The following is a 21,413-nucleotide window of genomic DNA, read 5'->3' as shown; positions in this document are numbered from 1 at the left end:
AAATTGTCATAGTTGGCAGATTTTAACTGGCAAGCACAGACCGCATAAAACACCTACTTGTCAAAGCCCAGTCCCTCATTTTCCAGACCTCACCTCCCTGCCTGAATCCACGTTTGCTTGGATATTGTATTTGAGAGTGAAATTGCTGGACAACAATAAAAAAAATATATGCTTTTTTTCATTTGAATGCAGCATGGTGACCAAGCAGGCTTTTATGACGCCTCCTCAACCAGCAAAAAATAGCAGGACCGGTGTGTGGATGTATGTGTGTCTGCGTGTGCGTGTGTGTTTCTGTGTATTCATATACAAAGAGATTCAGTTGATTTGCAGTGAAGAAGCAGGGCTTTAGGTGCATTAAGCAGGCTTTTCATTGTGAGGACATTGTCAAACCAGAACGGGCAAAAAGCCTATAAATGTTATTTACTGCCCAGTTATAGACTTACATACTGTAACCAGTGTGACAGAGCAATTCACAGTTAAATGCTACAATGATTACAACCTATAGGCACACACAAACAGAATAACACAAACAGATCCCCTGAAATGAATCCGACGTGTAGTGAACGCACTGGAAGACATTCCAATACATCTTAAACACAATACATTGTGTAATGTAAACATCTGCAGGATGCGATCTTGTCAAAAATGTGTTCTAGCAGTGTTTTGTGATCCAATGATGTCCAATTGATGCGCGCTATACTCACAGGAGCTTTGGTGGTTATCTGTAGACCTCTCTCTGTTTTGCTTATGTATGCTCACTGTGAAGAGGAATCGTCAGACAGAATATACTGAATGTGCTGGAGAAGCTGTAATAAAAACGGTGTAATATCCATCAGGGCATATTTTGTATGGGTAGATAGATGAATAAGGCAGAGAAGACTAGTTGTACTTCCAAACAAGTTTGAGTAGATATTCACATTCGGACAAATACAAAAAAACAATGATATGAAAGGTAAATTTCAATTGGTACACTTTAAACGATTCAATTTGGCCTGGCCTTGGTGGCATCCTGCTCTGTCTCTGCAAATTAACCTTAGAGCAACGCTTTTTGATCCACTTGATATTTGTACTGGTAAAAGCAGGAGCAAGGGAAATATAGCACATTGACATTCCTCCCCCTATCTGGTAATGAAATTGCTTAGCGCTATTGCATCCTTTCAAGCATCACACTGTGCTCGCTCATATGGATTTAATCCTGTTTAGAGAGGCTGTTGCCGAGGGCATTCGGCACAATGCCTGTTTGAAAGTAATCCATTGAGTCTTAAATAAGTTGGCCTCTTTCAAAAATGAATATCTTAATCAGCTTATTGGAAATTAATAATCAAAAGTGATCTGAGATCTTAAGCGTTTCAAATCTGGACATGCTGATTATCTCTTTTGTCCATATTCTGCATTGATTAGGATATAATGTGCGCTAATTGCCACTACCAGCACTCCACTGTTAAGTCTTTTGAAATTAACAATTGATGATAGATTTGTTCTAATTTCAGATCAAAGTGTAGATTTAAGCCCAACCATCGATATAAAACACCCAAATGTTGCACATGGGCAGTTTCACATACCAGTAACATTCAGAAATAATTTAACTAACTTACTTCCCTTCAGTTTTAAATATTTCACCACCGTCTCAGAAGCCTATCGTGCAGCAGCCTTTATTTAATTGTCCTGTCCATTTAACTGAAATTGAAAAAAAATACAGTATGGCATTAGAATCTACATTTAAAGCACGATATTACTGCAGGTTCAATTAGACTGAAAGCATGGAAGATAAGACAGAGGAAATTACATTATCACACAGGCAGAGTAGTATAATTCTCGCTGTTGACACAGTAGATAACATGATGACTTTGATATGACTGGGGGATTATAACAGCTAGATTTGATGACCGTCAAATGTCTTCAGCGCTCCTAATGGAGTGTCACTTGTAACCAAATTGCCTTGGTTTATCTTACTGAAGCACTCTCTTCCTTATGCTTCTTAAACCTCAGCCAGTGACGGCCTGTCGTACACACTCTGAGTGGTTATGTATCTGTATATATTCAAATTTATAGCAAGAAATTGCATGTAAATAAAAGTAAAGATATTGCTTTTGCGTGCACTGGTGCACTAAGTTGCATAAACTTAACCTCTGACTATTTCAAATATATTTCTCTGTGATATTTTAAAAAATCTTTTGTCGAATCTACATTATACACCCTCTTTTGTGAAATCGAGTGCCAGGGTAAGAGTTGAGGGTTCAGTTAGGGGTTAGAGTGTTTGACAGTACACATGTGAAAGTGATGACCTTATGTACAAGTGTGACTCTGAGTGTCGACGGATGTGTCATCAAATGCACACTGTGCAGTTAGTTCTAATTAACACTCTCTACTGAACAGATGTAATTGTTGGTTCTTTAGTGCATTATTGATTTTTTTTCCCCCAGTAGTCCAATGATTATTTAGTCTATAATTGGCAAAGTTGCCAAAACTAAAAATACTGCATGCAACCAACAGTCACTGAAGCCATTAAAGGAACAACGTGAGGGATTTAGGGGGATTTAGTGGTATCTAGCAGTGAGGAATTTTAACCTTCTCCCAGTTAGGATTCCTTCAGTGGTCATTGTTCAGGAGGTTTTTCTCTCCAAAACAAATGGACCTGGTGATTTAAACCATTAAAACACTGAATAAAGCCATTTCACCTTTAAAGAAATCAGTGTTTCTCTGATGCTGTTCAGCATGTCAGAGATAGGCCACAAGCCCAGCACCTGCTAATGTGTTGCTCACCATTTTTTACTGATAATTTAAGATCCGGATGTTGTGGAGGTTTTTACAGGTAGCCGAATTATCCACAGAGGTGTCTACCTCTCAAAAATGAATGGACTCAGTCATTCAAACCAGTTACAATGCTGAATTAAGCAGTTTCATGTTAAAAAAAAAAAAAACTAGGGATGTGCCACCTCATGCCGACCATGATAATACCGGTAAAATTTTTATTATTACAAGAAAAATTCAAATCGTTATACCCACAATATTGTAACTTGTTGACATATTGAGGTCATAATGGTCTATCTACAGTGGCCGATGCGAAAACATGAATGGCCCTATCTAGAGCCAATATTTGGTTTGTCTATCCTGGGCTCCTGTAGAAACATGGCGTCACAACATGGTGATCTCCTGGGGCAAGAAGGTGATTATACACTAAAGAAAACATACTTATTATGTTATATTCCATTTCTGCCTATATATCCCTCTGAGTCCTTCACACTGGACCTTTAGTACGTTTATGGTGATATTGAACAAGCATGTAAATGCTTATTTGTGCTGGATAAATGACAGCTATCAGAATTAAAGTAACCAATCATTTTTAATTAATATTATCATGGCATGCACACTGCTTCTTGTTAAAACACCAGCCTTTTCTAAATGTTGAAATGATCATTATGCAACATTGCTCCCGTCAATGATGGTGCAATGATTCATGATTCATGTCAGTCTCAGTTTACTGCTCACTATAGAGTATGGAACAGCATTAGACGGCAAATATCTGGAATCGTAATATAGTGTAACCACCATAACCGGAACAATGATTATGCTTTGGAGTGTGAAACGTCTGTATTTGAAGGACCACAAATATCACGGTGTAATTAAAGTACATTATTACAACAAAGCGTCAGATTTACACTACAAGCTCACAACATCCCACAACACTGCATATAAAAGGAGACAGAAACATTGCAGGCTCAGTGAGATTGCAGCTTCCTTTTGAAGTCACTCGTTCTGGTTGGGTGATGGAGCTGACAGGGTTATTTTGGGACAATGAAAATGCGCCGTGATTAATGGTTCAAAACAAAAACTCTATCCCGAGACGGTGTGTGTTCAGAGGACTGTAGCTGGGGAGCTGATAGTCCATCTGAGCCGACACCTCTAAATTAGTGCTGGTATCATAGATGTATTATAGAGCTCAGCCCCTAGTTTATCACATACACTCACCACACAGAATAACACCTTAAATCAACCTAAGAGCCATGTCATTTATGACAGCACCTCCCGTTGAGCAGCCCCACCGGCCTGATGTCATCTGATCTCAGTGGATGAAAGCCCATCTCCGGGAAATTCAGAAGCACCTTAATGGCACCTTTCCGAAACGCTCACTCGCAAGGATTGGGCGTGGACTGTAATTGGCACAATATATCTCGCCTAATCTGTTTCTGTCTGGCACGAGAAGGTAGAGACTCGAGGAGAGACCTTTCACTCCAGTCGTGATGCAGGAGAGGTCACCAATATGTGGAGACATACCTCAAGCATTTAAATGCATTGCAGGCTGCAGTTGTAAAGCTCCCTCATCTGCTGTGCTGTGTCATATTTCACCGAGGTTTGACAATGCTGGTGCTTCACAGCTCACATAAAAAGGCTCCATTTTCTTCTATCTAGCAGAGCCATTGTTGAGAGTCGTATCTCTTATCTCTGCCGTGCTCATTCTGGGTACCTCACAGTAACACATTGTTCATTGTCACCGGCTTAAGAGATATTAATGAATGTGATTGCTCTATTCTCCACTCGTGTTTGGTCTCAGTGCATCTGTATTTGACTAGGACTGGATAATTCTCTGCGTTATAATTTCCTGTGTGTCATACACTTTTCTGGCACACTGGAAAAGAAAGACCATTGTAATAAAAGTGAATGACTACTAGATTATAGGTTTTTGTGATATTTTTTCCGTCTCATAGTCATTTTGAATTATTCAGAAGGTTACAGTATCACATCTTCCAGTCTGACGGCTGTCTGTCTGTCTCTGTGTTTTTCTTTATTTTTCATTTCAGATTCAGAATGCAGACGATGTGTTGATTACTCCCTTGGAAAAATTCCGGAAGGAGCAAATTGGCGCTGCGAAGGTAAGAGACCACCTACACGCACAATTAGCAGTGGAACGGTGGAGGATATTTCATGCGTTCTGACACCCTCGCCTCTCGTCCTCACCCCCTTCATCTCCCCTACAGTATGTAAATCATTAATTAAAAGTAAAACGTGACACTGCTAAACATGACACATTGTGACAAGACAGTCTTCTGTTTCACAGTCTAAGTGCTGTTCTCCCTTCAAAGATACTTGATGATCAAGGCTTTTTTTAATGTATCTATAATCTCATTACTGTAAACTTACAGTATCTAATACATTCACCATTTTTGTAATCAGATTACTGTAATCCTCTTACAGGCAATACATTCCTCCAAAACCTATTGGACATAGAGGATTGATATCAGTAGGGGTTCTGCAGAGTGTTGCTCGAAGGCATCCCGGTTCCACAGTGAATATGTTGTCGAAGCCAGAGTTGACTGCAAAGAACAGTGTGGGCTTGTTGCTACAAGCCATGCTTTCATTGCTGGCCAACGCAAAGGCATAAAATGAAAGTACAGCAGCTTGTTTGTGGTCTCTCCCTTGATGAGATCACACATGAACACGCTGGCCAGAACTCTAGCCCTTGCACAGATCTCCCGCTGAGTTTCTGAGTCCGCCGCTAACTCTCCACTGGACTCTGTGAATCATTTGCACATCTTTACATAGCCCTGAACCCTGTGAGGGACATTCCAGCCTCAGAGTCACACTCTCACCCATCTTTATTTATTTTACATGACCGGACAGCCACTGGTCTGCAAAAGTATTCATTCTACTGCACTTCTTTGGTGTCTTCACATGACAAGCTGCAGTGTAAAGGAACTATTTCTCTTCTCCGTGCTGAGATATGAGCATCAATCACTTTCTTTTTTACTGCCCAGACTAAATAACCATTGTCACTTCATGTCTCAACCATCACATGTATCTCCCATTATGAAATAGCACATTTTGCAGCCATCTCCTCCTCTCAGCCCCCACCACCCCCCACCCCCCATCGTAGTGCTCAATGTTATTGCACCGACTCTCTATGTTTATAAAATGGTTTCAAGCCATAGCCCCCGTCACTCCCACTGCCTCTTATTTTCTCCGACCACTTCCTCCTAATGGCTCTCTCCTCCTACGGCCCATCCCCCGCTAAACATTAGCCCAACTAGAGTGAGATAAAAGGCAGACATCACGAGTGGCTGAGCAACTTTCCACTGTTCCGAGAATCTGGAGAGATCTGCGGGCTGTCTGACCCTTCCAGTTACTGCGCTTCATGTCTGCGAACGTCAGATGGACAAACGGGGAGCTCTTGCCTTATTTGGGTATACTGCTTGTAATCCCACTGAGGTTACGTACCAGTGTATCAGCTTCTTAGGCACAAGCACAACACTTCAGTGGCCATAACACACCAGCAGATTGAGTGCAGCACTACAGGACATATTAGGCACAGTCTGCTTCACACAAGGCTGTACCAAATGTTTTGGAATACAATCCTCAAACTTTGCGCGGCGTATAACAAATACACATCAAGAAAGCCACGAGAATTCAAACAATCATGTATTTTCACTGGAACATGGATTTACCATATGTGCTGGCTGCCAAACCGGGACGTAGAACTGAAATATTTGTTACAGTTTTTTTTTTCAGTTTCAGATACATTTTTGTGAGCTGAAAGTTGGTGTCTTCCCAGGCAAAGAACAATACATTCAGAAGTGAAATGAGAACAGAAAATGCATCCTGGTTTCAGGGTACATCTACTGTTTGCTGTCAGTGTGTCAACACAGTAAGCTCTTCTGTTCATCCACTAAATTGCTACCTGATCTCCTACAACTTAGACCTCAACCTTGGGCCTGAACCCTCACACAGTCCTGCTGCTCTAAGGGCAAAGCATGTTGATTTTTTTTCCACAAACTGAGAACCATTGGAGGGAAACTGCCTAAAGCTGTGTCCACACTATTTGTGAGTGTGTGTTTATTGGTTGTCAAATTCTTTAAGGCCTTAAAGAATTTAAAAACACCCCAGGGATGGTTTCTCAAGAAAATACCAGGGGGTGACTGGCTGGTGGGTGGCATTCCTGCTCTATGAAATTTTGACAGTATTATATTCCCTTCCCGGGTCTTCAGCATTAGGGGGCACCATAGGGGTCCCTCACTAGCTGAGTGTGAGGAATTAGTGCAAACAGACCCAGATGGGAGTCAGATGGCCACCATAATTTGAGCTGTCCTCATGCTACAAAGGGTGCACAGACATCAGATGATTCTTGGCTAGTTATGGACTCCAGAGGCAGAAATGACATTTGCATTCATGCTATGAAATCCCAAAATATGCCAACCAAGACGCTGTGTAGTAAAGGGATCAATTTAAGTGGTTTGGAGATATGCTTGACAGCTGTAGGCTATGCTAGAACTTTTCAATCACACAAATACATGCGGTACATTTTTATATTTTCATTGACCTTGGGATGTTGTGGGGAGTTAGGAAACTCAGGTAAGTACCTATTTCATGCTCAGGAGGACTCAAAACCCTGTCTTCTACCTGTCTCCCTTGCATTGTGTGAAGAAAACACTGGAAGTTAGGGCTGGACAGAAGTGATTATTAAATAATTCTTTTGTAGAGTTAAATTGTGCTGACTGTATTGTGTTATCATTTTACAAATTCTTGGTGATGTTTATGTGTTTCATGGTAATAATGACATACTATGGTGCCATAGAGAAACCTTTAAATCTTATATAATTGTGACTTTTTTGTAGACAAACTAGCCTAACTCTAATCAAGTAATTGTTTTAGCACTGAACTGTTTACACTGTTTGTGTACACTGGTATTACTGCGCAGCACAGTTAAGCCAGCTGTACTGAAAACACCACATGATGGTAGATGGAATAAATGTCCTGGAGATATGCAAATCCTGTTTAATAATTTGTCAGATTGTCAGATAATATAGTATTGATTAATCAAATAAATGCATGCTGCAATAAGACAAGAAAACTACAACATAGCACTGAGACAAAGGAAATTAAGATGACAGCAGTGCAGATGACATTCAGGCTCAAACTTTATGCTGAAAAAACAACCGAATGCATGAATAAGAAGATGGAAATTGAACATATTTCTTTCCATTACATGCATGTCTGTCCCATCAGTTTCCACTGTTCCCTACCCAATAAAGCAGAAACACCATTAAAACAATCTTTCAAAAAGTAATTACTTTTTCTCCTGATCACCAGAATTTCATGAGGCAGTCAAAGTAGACCTTGAGAGGTCGGTCTTTACCTGTTTGAAGGCAGCAGCCATCCATTGTTCATGTATCAGCTTCCTGCCTTTTCCAAACGTAATATGTGTTTAATTAGTTTATACACAAACAGCACCATACAGAAGTGACTTAAAGGTAAAGGGCCTGAAAGTATAGTAAGTTGGGAGTATTATGTATAGTGGTGACGTATTATTTTGAAATAATTGATGCACAATGAAATCTTTCCACATAATCATCAAAACAGATGTTTGGCTCTTAAAGGAGCTCTCTACAATATTCAGAGTGTTAATATACCAGCAAACAGCTAATTGAGATGTAAAGATAGAGTGGAGTAAAGGCCCATTCATGCTCCCTTTATGTACGAAAATGTATACATCCGTTTCAAACGATGTTACCGTCACTGCCCATATACTTCCATGCGCCCTTTACGTTGGCATGGATGTTAACCAATATATCCACCAGGGGGCAGCCCAGCGTCAAAAGTTTATGACAGCAACAAACTCAAAAACAAACATGGCGACTGTGGAGGAGATATTGATAATGTACCTCTTGCATAAAAGACAAAAACAGAGGCAGCATTGTACGAGGCGGTGGTTGGTAAGGCCGTTAAATACATAGCGACTGGAGGACGGAGAATTCTTTTCTCTAGTACTGCTGATGAGAGAAATTGAATTGTTATTTCTTCTTCGTGTCTCACTAGAGCTACGTATCGGGTAGTGACAGCAACACTGCCCCCACGGTTTCCGGTGGTACTGCGCCTTTTGGCCCGTAGCCGTAAGCTTTATGGAAACATGTAGAAATACGGACGAAATGAACACGGAGCACGGACAGAAGGCTCCGTCTGTATCCGGATCCGTATTTAACATTGAGCATAAATTGGCCTTAATAGCGTCCTGAGAAGAGAATGAAGGTAGTTAGTGCATGGGAGTCCCTGTGTGTGTATTCTACTGGCTAACTAATTGCCACTACACTGCCCTTATACACTGGTTACCACTAATGACGCCTTCCCAACCCAAGGTGGTAAGACAGCAGTGGTGCGGAAGCATAGCGCACACCCTCTAGTTCCCCCCAAAATAAACACTGTTAGCTCTGTCAGCACTGTTGCTGTTGTAAGCACTGTTAGCGCTGTTAGCTGCTAGCCATTGGCTCAGCCACCTCCATTTTGAGCCGTGCGCAGGTAGTCCCAGCCTCTGAATCATGAGTCCTTTTTACGCATGATCCTGCAGAAGGGCCACAATGAAGACCCTTCATTACGTCTCCTTTGCTTTTTTATACAGTACCAAACAACACAGGCTTAATGCCACCTCAGTGTGTGATTTTAGATAGCATGCCAGCATTCTGGAAGCAAAGGAGGCATGATGGGTGTGACATGTAAAACAACAGCATTGGCCATTAGTGTGACATAAAACATGCACGTCGGGCAGCGCTGTCCAAGCAATGACAGTGGGATAACATGGTGATAACAATCATTTACTGTCCCCATGATACGGCGGCTGATCTCATCCTCTGCTCAGAGGGTAAGGAGCTCCTGGACCTCATTGTCTTCTCAATTTGCAGACGTTGTCGGCCCTGTTTTTCTTCTTAGAGTTAGCTGCTAACTGCTAATACGTAGCTGCTACTACCTCCACTGCCGGCTTAAGGCTCATTTACACCCCCTTCACGTATGAAAAAAGATCCATTCATTTCAAATGTTGTAAATGTCACTGCCCTCATACTTCCATAAAACCTTTATGATGACATAGAGTCATCCAATAGACGGCACTAAAGGGCAGAGTCAAAAGTTTCAGACAGCAAGAAATGGGGTGACCGTAAAGAGGGTCATAATAATGTACCTTTTAACAGAAGCAGCATTGTAGACGTCAGTGCTCTGTGCAGCTATTATATACATCCCGACGTGAATGGAGAATTTTTCATTTCACTACCTTACCAATTCGTTCCATCTGCCATTAATTCAATTTCTTTGTCATCTCCTACATCTTGATTGAACTATACTGCTCTGCCTCCTCAATCTCCGGTGGTACTGCTTTGTTTCGTTCGTATCCGTAAGGTTTCAGGAAACGTACACAAATATGGACGAAATGAACGCCAAGTATGGACAGAAGGCTATCCAACTTCGAGTACAAATAAGTCCCTCAAGGTAAAATGATATTGTACATTTTCTACAGAATGGCAAGGTGAAATAACAGCGCAACAATTCCACTTGAATAGAAATAAAATGGGCAACAGATGTTCTCTGAATGCTGTATAGAGCTCGTTTGAGGATGACTGATCTCAGTACTCATGGCAGTTCTTAACCTGAGAATTCACTGATTTCTGTTCTTACATACATTTTTTGAAGGACAGTTTTATTCCGATAACATTTTATCTGATACACGCTGCAGCTGAAGAGTGACTTCATGGAATCATTTTAAAGGATGAGCTCAGCTGAAATAATGGCTTGAAGTCTTATTGTATTTTCTTCCATTGTATTCACTGTTCTCTGGAGCCAAAGTGACACTGAACACAGGAGTTGTAAGTGCTTACGTTTCAAGTCATCCCGTTTTTATTCTAAACCTTTCCTGTCGCTTTTCTCCGTTTTTAGATTTAATGAAGCAGAATTGTTATGAAAAGGAGAAACTTCCTTGATAAACACAAAACTGGCGAGCAGTTGGGGTTAACACAATAACTTAATGTTTATAATAACATATCAAAACAAACTCTTAACCTGACCCTTATTATAAATAGGCTTCTAAATATGTGCATCTATTAGAAGATAGCCTCAGTGCTGACATTAAATAACTTCCTGTTACATTAATCATAATTACGTTGGTCCAAGGGAGCTCCTTAGTCATCGCTGACTGATGATGTCGTCCAAAACAAATAATCATCAGATGTGTCATCTCAACAAGGAGTTCCTTCGAAAACTTTGTGATGACTCAAGTTGTCTTTTCCCACACATTATGTCTCCGGTTAGGCGGTGAGAGCAGGGTTTAGGTTCATCTTGACAGCCATAGACATAAACCATATATATAGAATACAGAACTATATTTATGCAGAGCTTGCCAAGGGACAGTTTCACATCATAATAATAAAGAAGCGTTTGAGATTGATGAAGATGCCAGGTTTTTGCTCCCTGCAGCTTTGCCCAGACCTTCAGAGTTACTCTCAGATCTTATGCAAAGGAAATAGCTTTGTACAGTGTTTACCAGCAACGTGTGCAAAATACATGGAGCTTTTGTTCTCTTATTTAATGACGTTAGATTTACTGCATCATATGTCAGAGATAGCAGACGCACTGATAAATGTTAATGTTTTTAACTGAAGCTTCGCAGTTTGCCTCGCACGCACTAAATATGGTACTTTCAGAAGTGTGGGTATTTGTTTTTCAACTCCTCAGAAGCAGATGTTTGTAATTATTTCGTGTTAATTGGCCAACTTCTTGCTGTCTGTGATGTCTCCTCAGGAAATGGGATTTTAGGTGAGGAGGGAGACATTTTTTTTTGGCTTTGCAGCTAAGTAACTGAACTCGAGCTGAAGCCTTGTGTTTTGTCTGCCTCCCTTGTGGAAGTGAGACCAGCTCATGTGTGGTGGAGCATCAAAATAACCCGGCTATTGCTATTTAATCGCCATTCTGGACCCCAGCTCCAATTAGCTTTCTCTAATGAGCTCATAGAGGTAGGCTGCAGAGTTCTGCCTTTCATGTCACTGCTCAGAGAATCCATTTAAACCGAACATGTGGTGAAATATGCAGCACATGACGCCTCGCTAGCCATTGATGTTTGTATTCTTCGAGGGTGTTGGGCGGAAGTGAGGAAGTGTGGTGTGATTGCGTGTGATATCTGGGGTTCTTTCCTCTGCACACACACACACAGACACATTCGACCTCCCTCGCTGCTTACATCTGTTACCATGGCAACGAGAGGCTCAAAAATGATGGCCCTGAGGCTCGTTAGGGCCAGTGTCAAAACTGGCGATGTACAGCCAGCGTCCAAATATTCCTCCTGCCGTCTTCATGCCTGCTCTCAGCATCCTTTCTCCAGCAAGCTGAGAACACCTGATGACCAGAAGAAAAGCTGCCTGCCGTTTCCCTCATCATTTCCCTCCCTGCAACGTTATATCAGTAATTAGCAAACTCACCCGTACTACAGCTGGCATCAAAGCACTCCTAACAGCAACATGAGATTTGCCAGTGAGAAATTCCACTACAGAGGAATCTGCATGAGAATATTCTCTTCCTGCATCTGATTTATTCATGAGGGCGAACAAAGCAATCAGATGAGGAAATCTCCCAAGTGGTAGGTTCATGTGTGTTTTGTGCACCGCAGAGTGTTGGGAAGTGCTTGGGCTTTATCCATTGCCAGCCAGCTGATTACTCCAGGGCATTGGCATTAGTTTGTGTCAGAAACTCCCTCCTCATGTGTTCTTGGGGGTATATATCTATCCACATCTATGTCCTCTGCCACCGCATGTTGGGCTTCAGAGCCTCTGCCCGCGCCACTCCCTCCCACTCTACGAGGGTCTTTGCAATTTAAATCGCTCATATTCCACTCTGATTGCACAAACATATCCGGGGGGGGGGGGGATGCGTTCACCACATGGACAAACCAACAAACACCTGGTGTTCTGCTAGGGTATCATTACGGTAGCGCTAGTTTATACACGTCCTGCCTGGATCAAAACAAAGCAGGACACTTTGGGGTGACTTAATCAGGCTGGCTCTGCCTCAAAGATTCACTGCAGCTCTGAGTCACTCCCCACTCTTTGGAAGTGTGAAAGAGTTAGTCCAGACGTACGGAGGAGGTTTTTTTTTTTTTTTTTGGCAAGGATTTTTTTTTTTCTTGCTCACACTGGTCAGCAGCGCCGGGAGATTCCTGCTGTGACTGCGGGGCTCAGCTAAATCTAAAGCTCTTAATTTGATGTGATCCCCTGAGTGTGTGTTTGTGTGCATGTGTCTGCGCAGTGGTCGCGAGTGTTTGTGTGTGTGTTGGTATTTTCCCCAGGGCTTCAGTTGTGTGCATGCTCAAAAAATAATGTCACGTCAAAAGCAGTCACAATGGCAGACATTCAGTTCCCTTTGGTTCTCTAATAAAAACCACTCGATCCTTAAGGGAAATTTATTTCCTGTCAGCATGATATCATATTTAATCATATGTTTGTTTTACTTTCCACCTGTTTATTTTCCCTCTTTCTGAATCGTGGGCACATACGCAATTGATCCCCCCCTCCCTACTCCTGAAAAGATCATTCCAGGGCTAGACATGACAAGAAAGATGGAAATAAGATGCTGCTACATGAAATTATCTATTGATTTTTGTGCTGAACGTGTAATAGTTATGAAGGAGGTTACAGTGTCTTGTGGCAAATTCCTCCAGTTTGTTTAACTGCTGGGGGGAGGGAGTCCGGGTTGCGGGGGGGGGGGGTCGTTGAGGCAGAACACTGTTCTAGGTCATATCAGTAGTTGATAGATTAGACTTGCTAAATTTCAGGGCCATGGGAATGAAAACAAACAAGCAGGATCTGGTTACATCGGCCGTTTCCTCACACTTTCCCCGCCCACACCCTGCTGCCCCTTATTCTGTCTCTCCACCAGCCCCTTTATGAATGTTTGCATAGCGAGATGGGCATTAAGTGGGCAAAGCTTGGTTTAGAGGTCAGACTTGCAGATGAGACACTTGAATGCCCTCACACAGACAGGTTCTCTCTGCTTGGGCTGAGTTTGATTAAGGCCCGCGAAGTGGATCTGTTTTTTTCGGGTGAAATGTTAAATCTCTTAGTCCATATGCTTTTATAGATGGGCATCTGGCATGAAAAGCCCATTTCCTGTTCCTTCCTCGAAGCCTTCTGGGACACCCTGTCTGAATCCTGGGACTCGTGACTATAGAGCTTGACTTGTCTTTGTAGGTGAAGCATGACAGAGAGGGAAAATGCAAACAGCATCCAGGCAGGCCAGTCTGTGACAGTGCCATATGCATTATGCTATTGATGATATACACTGTTGTGTATTTTTCCATGAACTTCTGTCCCCAGCTGGGGTTCTTGTGAGAATAACAGCGTGTATCGCCCCTGTTGAGAATGAATGGTCCTTATTGACCGTGCCGACATTGTCCACTCATCATTGCGTAGTCATATGCCCCTTTTATGACCTGTAATAATCTATTGACAGAAATTTTAAATGACATGTGGCAAATGGTATGTGAGAATGTAGTTAGACCTCCACCTAGTGGCAGTCCAAACAAACACACACACACACACTAACACACACACACACACACACACACACACACACACACACACACACACACACACACATCAGGAAAACAACACATTCATGGTCATCTTTAAGACTTTCAAGTTTTGTGTCTTTTTAGGAGGGGAAAAAGAAATTTGACAAGGAGACAGAAAAATACTACTCCACACTTGAGAGACACCTCAACTTATCATCCAAAAAGAAGGAAGCATATCTACAAGAGGTAAAACCAAAACACATTTTCTGATGCACCAGCATGTCTTTGAATAATGCTGCTTAATGGTTGGCTGTCTCCTAACAATGAAGATGTTGTTTGCAAGCTTTTCTTTGCTCATTACTTCCCTAAGCACACACCGTGTCCAGGTGGTGATGTAAGCATTAACTCTCTGTCCACACAGCGCTCTCCCAGTTTGACCCCGGTCTTTGTTGCGCTACTGACCCTGGTTTTGTTTGCTCATTCTCAGGCTGACACGCAGATTGATAAGGAGAGACAGCTCTTTTATGACGCATCTCTTGAGTATGTTTTCAAAATACAAGAAGTGCAAGAAAAGAAGAAATTTGAGTTTGTTGAGCCGGTAAGAAAAGTATCAGTTCCACATGTTTCTGTGCTTAGTTAGTGCTGGATGCATATTGAGGATGTCATTTCTTTGCCTGTGTTACTGTATATGTAGTTAAAAGATTAGTTTGAGTGGCACATAATTAAAATAGCACAGAATCTTTGATGATGGAAGTGGCTTTTAAAACGTCTGTTGTCTCTTGAAGACATGCGCAATTATACATCTCTCACAGGTATATGTCTAAGTTTGTATTCCACACGTTTGTCTTCTTCATCATAAATTCTCTGTAATGTAGTCGATCCATTTGGGGAAGGTAGTGGGTAAAATTAGATGAATTGGTCGTTGACAAGCAAAACAAGACGAAATGCAAATCAAAGCCTCTATAAAAGCCTCCACCTTACAGATATGTGGATTAAATTCTAACATCTTCAGCAGAGAAGTTACCGGGAAACATTAAGTTCTGTAGGTGTAAAACGTCTGGGAACGTGAGATTGGAGCAGAGTGAATGTTTAAAAAAAAAAAAAAAAACCACTTCCATTTGTTTACACCCACTGGCAGCTCACCCAGAACCCAGGCCAGAAATGTAAATCTCCAGGCCCCAGGTAGTGGTGAGGAAAATGACAAGGCTCAACCTTGCCTGTGATGAATCTTGGCATAGATAAGATGGTTCATCCTTGAACATTTGATATACCAAGCCTCATCCTAGAAATAAAATCAGTAGGTGCGTTTGAGGATTTGACTGAGAGCAGCTCTGTGTTTACGGGATCCTCCATGTTAGAGATGGGATCAGTTTTCCCTCCAACAATACTGCCACTGCTTTTTTTTCCCTCCCCACAATGGTCAAGGATGTTTGTGTGTTATGCACAAAGTAAGATCAATATCCGTCAGTCGTAAAGAACTACAACTTTCTGAAACTTTCTCTTTTTTTGGCCTCTCAGGTGCAATATTCAGGGTTACAAGTTGGAAATATTTAATTTAGTCAGATTTGCTTATTCATTTTTCTACAGAGTAAAAATGGTGTTTAGGAGAGGTAAATTATATTTTAACTAACAAAGCAATATATACATTATAATTAGAGTCTGACTCCAAAAGTGTATCACACAGGGTGATTGAATGATAGCACAGAATTAAAGGGAATCTATATTTTTTAGGCGATAGTGTTCTAATTAAATCCATGGTTGAAGTATAAAAATCACTACAGACAGGATTCCCCACGTTTTAGAGACACTGCATGATAATTGTGTGATTATGGTAGTGATTATCGTCTCTCGTGTACAAAATGGAACATTTTATGTTGTAACGTACCTTTTGAAAATGTGCTCTCTCATGTGAATTAGTAATCAAGCTCTATATTAACTCAGTAAATCACCCTTAAATATTGTTCCTCTCCAGCTCCTGGCCTTTCTGCAGGGCTTGTTTACATTCTACCATGAAGGATATGAGCTGGCTCACGAGTTTGAGCCGTACAAACAGCAGCTCCAGTTCAACCTACAGAACGTAAGTCTCAACACCTCAGGGGTTGTACACAAAGGCAACCAGCCACGTAATCACATTCTGCAGCTTATCATACCCTGATATAACAAGCAGAGCTTTCACAAATGGATAGCTGTGTGATTAAATGAGATTATTTGCTGCACAGAGGATCAATATTTTCAGTGTTGTATCGCAGGCAGTTACCGCGGGCCATTTAATGCTACTGTGTCCAAAAAAAAAAGTGTTGGAATTGGGCGTAAAACTACAGCTGCTGCCATGCCCTCTCCTTCCATCACCGTGACCTCACCACTTGCAGCCTGAGGGCTCAAATTTCTCTCTGACCCAAAATGTCAGCGCCATTGCCCTGACAATTTCCACTCCGTAACCCTCTCTCCATGTCCTCAGATGCAGAGGGCTCTAATAGGAGCAGGAGAAGGTGAGGCTGTCTCAGCATCTCACTTGTGGGGGATATGAAGCTGCCTCATCCTGACCTTTTTGCTTTCAAAAAAGAGGATTCCTGGGAGTATTAACAATTGAGTCTCTGTCCTAATTTTGGATCACCTCAAGAGCCTTCTTCCAATATAAATTCAGTGTATTTGAATTAGATGCTGCATCTGTATTTCCAAACGGTTTGCCAATGTCTTCTTTCCCCCAAGGTGTTCTCATGCTTTTGCACAAATGTGAAGCATTTGTCAGATGTTTGACGTTTTTTCCTTTATTTGTTTCAGCCCGTTCCTTGATTTAGGCAAAATAAACGTACTTGAGATGAAAAATTGCAAGGGAAAAAAAAAATGCAGCCTCACAAGACTTTCTCTGTTAATGCAATTATAATCCAATCCTGCATTTTCTGCGCAGACACGAAACAACTTTGTGAGTACTAAGCAGGAAGTGGAGAAGCTGATGAAGAGGATAAGGTCTGCAGATCAGGACTATAAACCTCCAGGCCAGTGGACGATGGAAGGCTTCCTGTACGTCCAGGAGAAACGTGAGTCTTTTCTGGCCGGGCTCCCAGCCAGCCAGGCCCTCACACACACACACACACACACACACACACACACACACACACACACACACCACCTCACTTAGAAGTGCACGGTTTTACATCCATCACCATAAACATGTCTTGAGTTTTCCCAGACCTCTGCAACGGAGATCCTCTCACACAGAGCTCATAATTCATCCTGTTTACCGATTCACTTTGATGTGCTCTCAAACAAGGGGGCAGATACCCAAATGGTAGATTTTTATCAGCAGTGATAAACAACATTTGATTTATCACACATTAATTGCGAATTGATTTTCAGAAGTCTTTCCAAAAGCCTGCGATTCTGAGAAAAACATTTTGGCTCAAGAACTATTTTCCTCCTTTTTCTGTCCTAGGTCCCCTGGGATGCACTTGGACACGTCACTACTGCACTTACGAAAAAGGCAGCAAGACCTTCACCATGAGCAACACTGAAAACAAGTCGGCCGGGAAACAGGTAGTTGAGTGTAGTTTTGTTTTGTCTGGTTTTGTTTTAGTTCTGTTTAGTTGCACATACAGATGATAAAAGCTGAGAAAAGACTGAGCAAGTCTAGTCTGTGTGGGTGAAACAAAGAGCTCCCTTGAGGCTTATAAGAATGTCTCACCTCGAGGGAAAATAGGAGAAAAAAGTCAAGATGACAGGACTGTGACTTGGGAACAGAAAACGAAAGACTTGTTAACTCAAGGCGGACAAAAATGGTTCAAAGATAGCAAAATCCACAAATAACTAGAAAGAGGAACGCAAGGAAGGGAAATAATCTTTTTAACAGAGAAAGTTTGGTTGTCTTTGCACTTTCAGAAGAGTGAAAACTTCACGAGACTTCATATAGATAGAATAATCAAGTTCTAATTATTTCACACAACAAACTTCCACCATCCTATTATTTCCTACATTTATTAACATGATCATTATATTACTGTTTTTAGACTTGTAGAATTGAAGATGACGGCTTTACAAGTGCGTTCAAACTTTTGTCATTTTTTTCCATTTCAGTTCATTTATTAATGTGTGGTATGCTTATTTTTAGAATGGGCTTGTTCTGAACCAGCCGGAGATGTACAAGCTCAAGTCCTGCATTCGAAGAAAAACAGACTCCATCGACAAGCGATTCTGCTTTGATATTGAAGTGGTGGAGAGGTCTGTGACTGTCCAAATTATCTGCATGCTACCAAAAATGTCTTATCACTTACATGGACTGAAAACATACACAAAACATGATTAACACTGTTACCACCACCTCTAGCATATCATTAATTTTCCATAATTAGAAGAGTGAATTTGAAGAAAACAACTAAAAGAAACATTACACCACACCAAATTCAGTATCCAAAAATCAGCATGTACCAATTTGTTTTATTTCATCTTAAAGGGTAACTTGGTATTTTCAAACCTGGACCCTATTTTCCCTTGTTTTCTGTCTAAGTGACTAATGGGAACAACAGTTTTTGAAACTGGTCCAGTACATGAGCGAGAGGAGTGCAGCCAGTAGCTGTGAAACAGGTTTCAGTATAACCACTTGGGGCATTTTGTGCACCGTTAATTGACTTCCACTAGAAGTGCTTGTTTTTGCCACTGACAGGCTCAGATTGTTATGTGTGTCTGACACTATCCTTGTATCTATCCCTACAAAGATAGACCATTTAGTTGAAGAGTAATTGCCTTTTGTGTTCAACCAGAAACGGCCCCTAAGTCACCATCACCGAACCCACCAGACTCCATTTAAGAAAACATTAATTCTAGCGTGTATAGAGCCAGCATATTTTCACATCTGATTGGGTGAATTAAGGGTTTATTTCAACCAAACCGGAGTTAGTGATCGTTGGAACAGTGGAAAGACAAACCAAGATGCATTCTGTGAGTTTTATTTTGTTTCCTAAAAGTGAGTATAAGTGTTTCTTATACTGATAAAATTATTGTTTCGTTAAATGGAGTCTGGTGGGTTTGGCGATAGGCAATTTTGTGGTGGTTTCTGGTGAAAAAAATGGTCTTACTCTATAAAAAGAGGTCTGTGTCTCTAGGGATCCTCTCCATAATGTTGCCAGACACTTAGAATAGTATTCTGAGCCTGTCAATAGCAAAAATAAGCCTACCTTTAGTGGAAATAAAGTGATTTACAAAAATTGTTGCTCCCATTAGTTAAACATGGGAGAATAGGCTCCAGGTTGACAAGAACCAAAGTTACCTTTTAGTACACTGTACACTATCCTGCCATCTGGTAAAATTGTGTAAATTGTAATAGTTACCATGGCATTGCTTTTGTGATTTTACATTTTGAAGTTTAACTATAGTCTGAACATGGTTTTTTTGCCAATAGCTGTTATCAAAGCTGAAGTCAGCCACATGGAAACAGTGATGAATTTATGATTTTTACAGCTAACCTATTTGAAGATTTCTGAATGGCATGTGGGATTTTTTTGTTCTCACGCATTTTGTGTTCTATTGAACCCAGTTGATACTGGCAATTAACCTAGATTATCATGGGAGTACTCAGCATTGCAAGTTCAGGTTTGATTAACATCTTGAAAGACTCCCTGTTTACCAGATGTTTTCAGCTCTGTTTGTACCCTGCATGTTCCTTAAATCCCCTCCCTCCCAAGCGCCTGTTTGTTGTATGTCCACAACATCCATATTTTCCTCTATTATTGAACCCATTCCGTCTTTTCTCTGTGTTCATGTCAATGTAGAAATGACATCTATCGTGGAACTCTTTTCAGACCGCTTCAGTTTTTCTGTAAAGTCCGGTATGTGAACTGACCAGTGCTGCCCTCTCAGAGCAGTTGCATGTGCTGCATGTGTGCTGCTAATCGTATCATTCACTCACTCTCAAATCCAAACTCTCTAATGAAATACTGTTGCCTTCTTAGCACTTCACAAAATCGCTTGGCCAATATGGGTTTAAGGACACAGACATAAATGATTTCTACTTGTCCACAATTACTCAAATAATACACTGATTTATGTCATTCTGAGAACCAATTGATCATTTTGCCTCTCCTTAGAAGTTTGAAATCTTTTCACTGGATGAGAACATTCATAACTAATTTATATTTAATATTGCACTGGAGAAAGGGGGTAAGGGATTGGCCGAAGATCAAACACCTTCAAGTTGGCCGCCCGCTGCAGAACAGCGGATGAATTGATCAAGTCAGACGTTAGCAGAGCTTGATACAAGCTCATTATTGTGATGTGCGCTTCAGAACATAGAGCAAGCTCATCACTGTGCGTTATTGTTGCACTGCACCAGCGGGGCCGGCACGGCTCACCCTTGGCGAGTGTTGCTGAGCATGGACAATAACTGCAGTTTATTTGCAAGACAACTCATTTATCATAAACGGCGATGCCCCAAGGTGCTTGTTCCAACCACAAGGACAATGTGGGCCAAGCTCCAGTCAGCTTCAAGCTCATCCATTCATCCTCATTATAATAAACATGCTGTTCCACCTAAAGCCACGCCAGAACCGGGCCAACCATCTCCAAACCTCATTTTTTTAAAGGGTTGGTCAAAACAAATTACTAAAGAGGTATTCAGCCATGCAAATGAATTTATTTTTATTTGCCCAGATATGAGATATCCACGCCTCCACCCCGATAAATAGAATTTCATTTGTGGAGCTCAGTGCAATGAAAACATGATAAATGGACTTGCATTTGTGTAGCACCTTTCTAGTCTTCCGAACACTCAAAGAACTTTTACACTGTATGCCATACTCACCAATTCACACACATACTCATACACTGGTGGCCAGCCATACAAGGTGCCAGCTGCTGCTCAGTTAAACATTCACACACAGATGGCACAGCCTAGGGAGTAATTTGGGGTTGAGCATCTTGCCCAAGGATACTACGACATGTGGACCAGAGGGGCCAGGGATCAAACTGCTGATCTTCTTCTGACGACCAGCTTTACCTCCTGGACCGCAGAACTAGAGATTCGAAACTAGACACCATCTTACAAAATAAATGTGGGCCAGGGCTAGTGAAGTGAAGTGGCAGTGCCAATGGCCCCTTTCTTACTTCGAGCTCC

At 41.4% G+C, this 21,413-nt stretch overlaps 1 protein-coding gene across 2 annotated transcripts in view; it reads left to right on the top strand.

The window, feature by feature from the left end:
• Nucleotides 1-21,413, top strand: part of LOC125888735 (rho GTPase-activating protein 42) — an 84,057-nt gene that overhangs the window by 46,426 nt on the left and 16,218 nt on the right. Inside the window, exons 4-11 of one of the 2 annotated variants that reach the window (XM_049576279.1) lie at nt 4,800-4,871; nt 14,456-14,557; nt 14,799-14,909; nt 16,284-16,388; nt 17,220-17,349; nt 17,745-17,845; nt 18,417-18,526; nt 20,074-20,130. In XM_049576279.1, the coding sequence (XP_049432236.1) occupies nt 4,800-4,871; nt 14,456-14,557; nt 14,799-14,909; nt 16,284-16,388; nt 17,220-17,349; nt 17,745-17,845; nt 18,417-18,526; nt 20,074-20,130 (788 nt within the window). The remainder of the gene's footprint in view (nt 1-4,799; nt 4,872-14,455; nt 14,558-14,798; nt 14,910-16,283; nt 16,389-17,219; nt 17,350-17,744; nt 17,846-18,416; nt 18,527-20,073; nt 20,131-21,413) is intronic. The other variant, XM_049576281.1, reaches the window with a different exon arrangement.

The sequence above is a fragment of the Epinephelus fuscoguttatus genome, linkage group LG5 (assembly GCF_011397635.1).
Source record: "Epinephelus fuscoguttatus linkage group LG5, E.fuscoguttatus.final_Chr_v1".
Classification (NCBI taxonomy): domain Eukaryota; kingdom Metazoa; phylum Chordata; class Actinopteri; order Perciformes; family Serranidae; genus Epinephelus; species Epinephelus fuscoguttatus.
The sequence above is the reverse complement of the archived record's forward strand: the minus strand, read 5'-3'. Positions and strand labels throughout refer to the sequence as shown.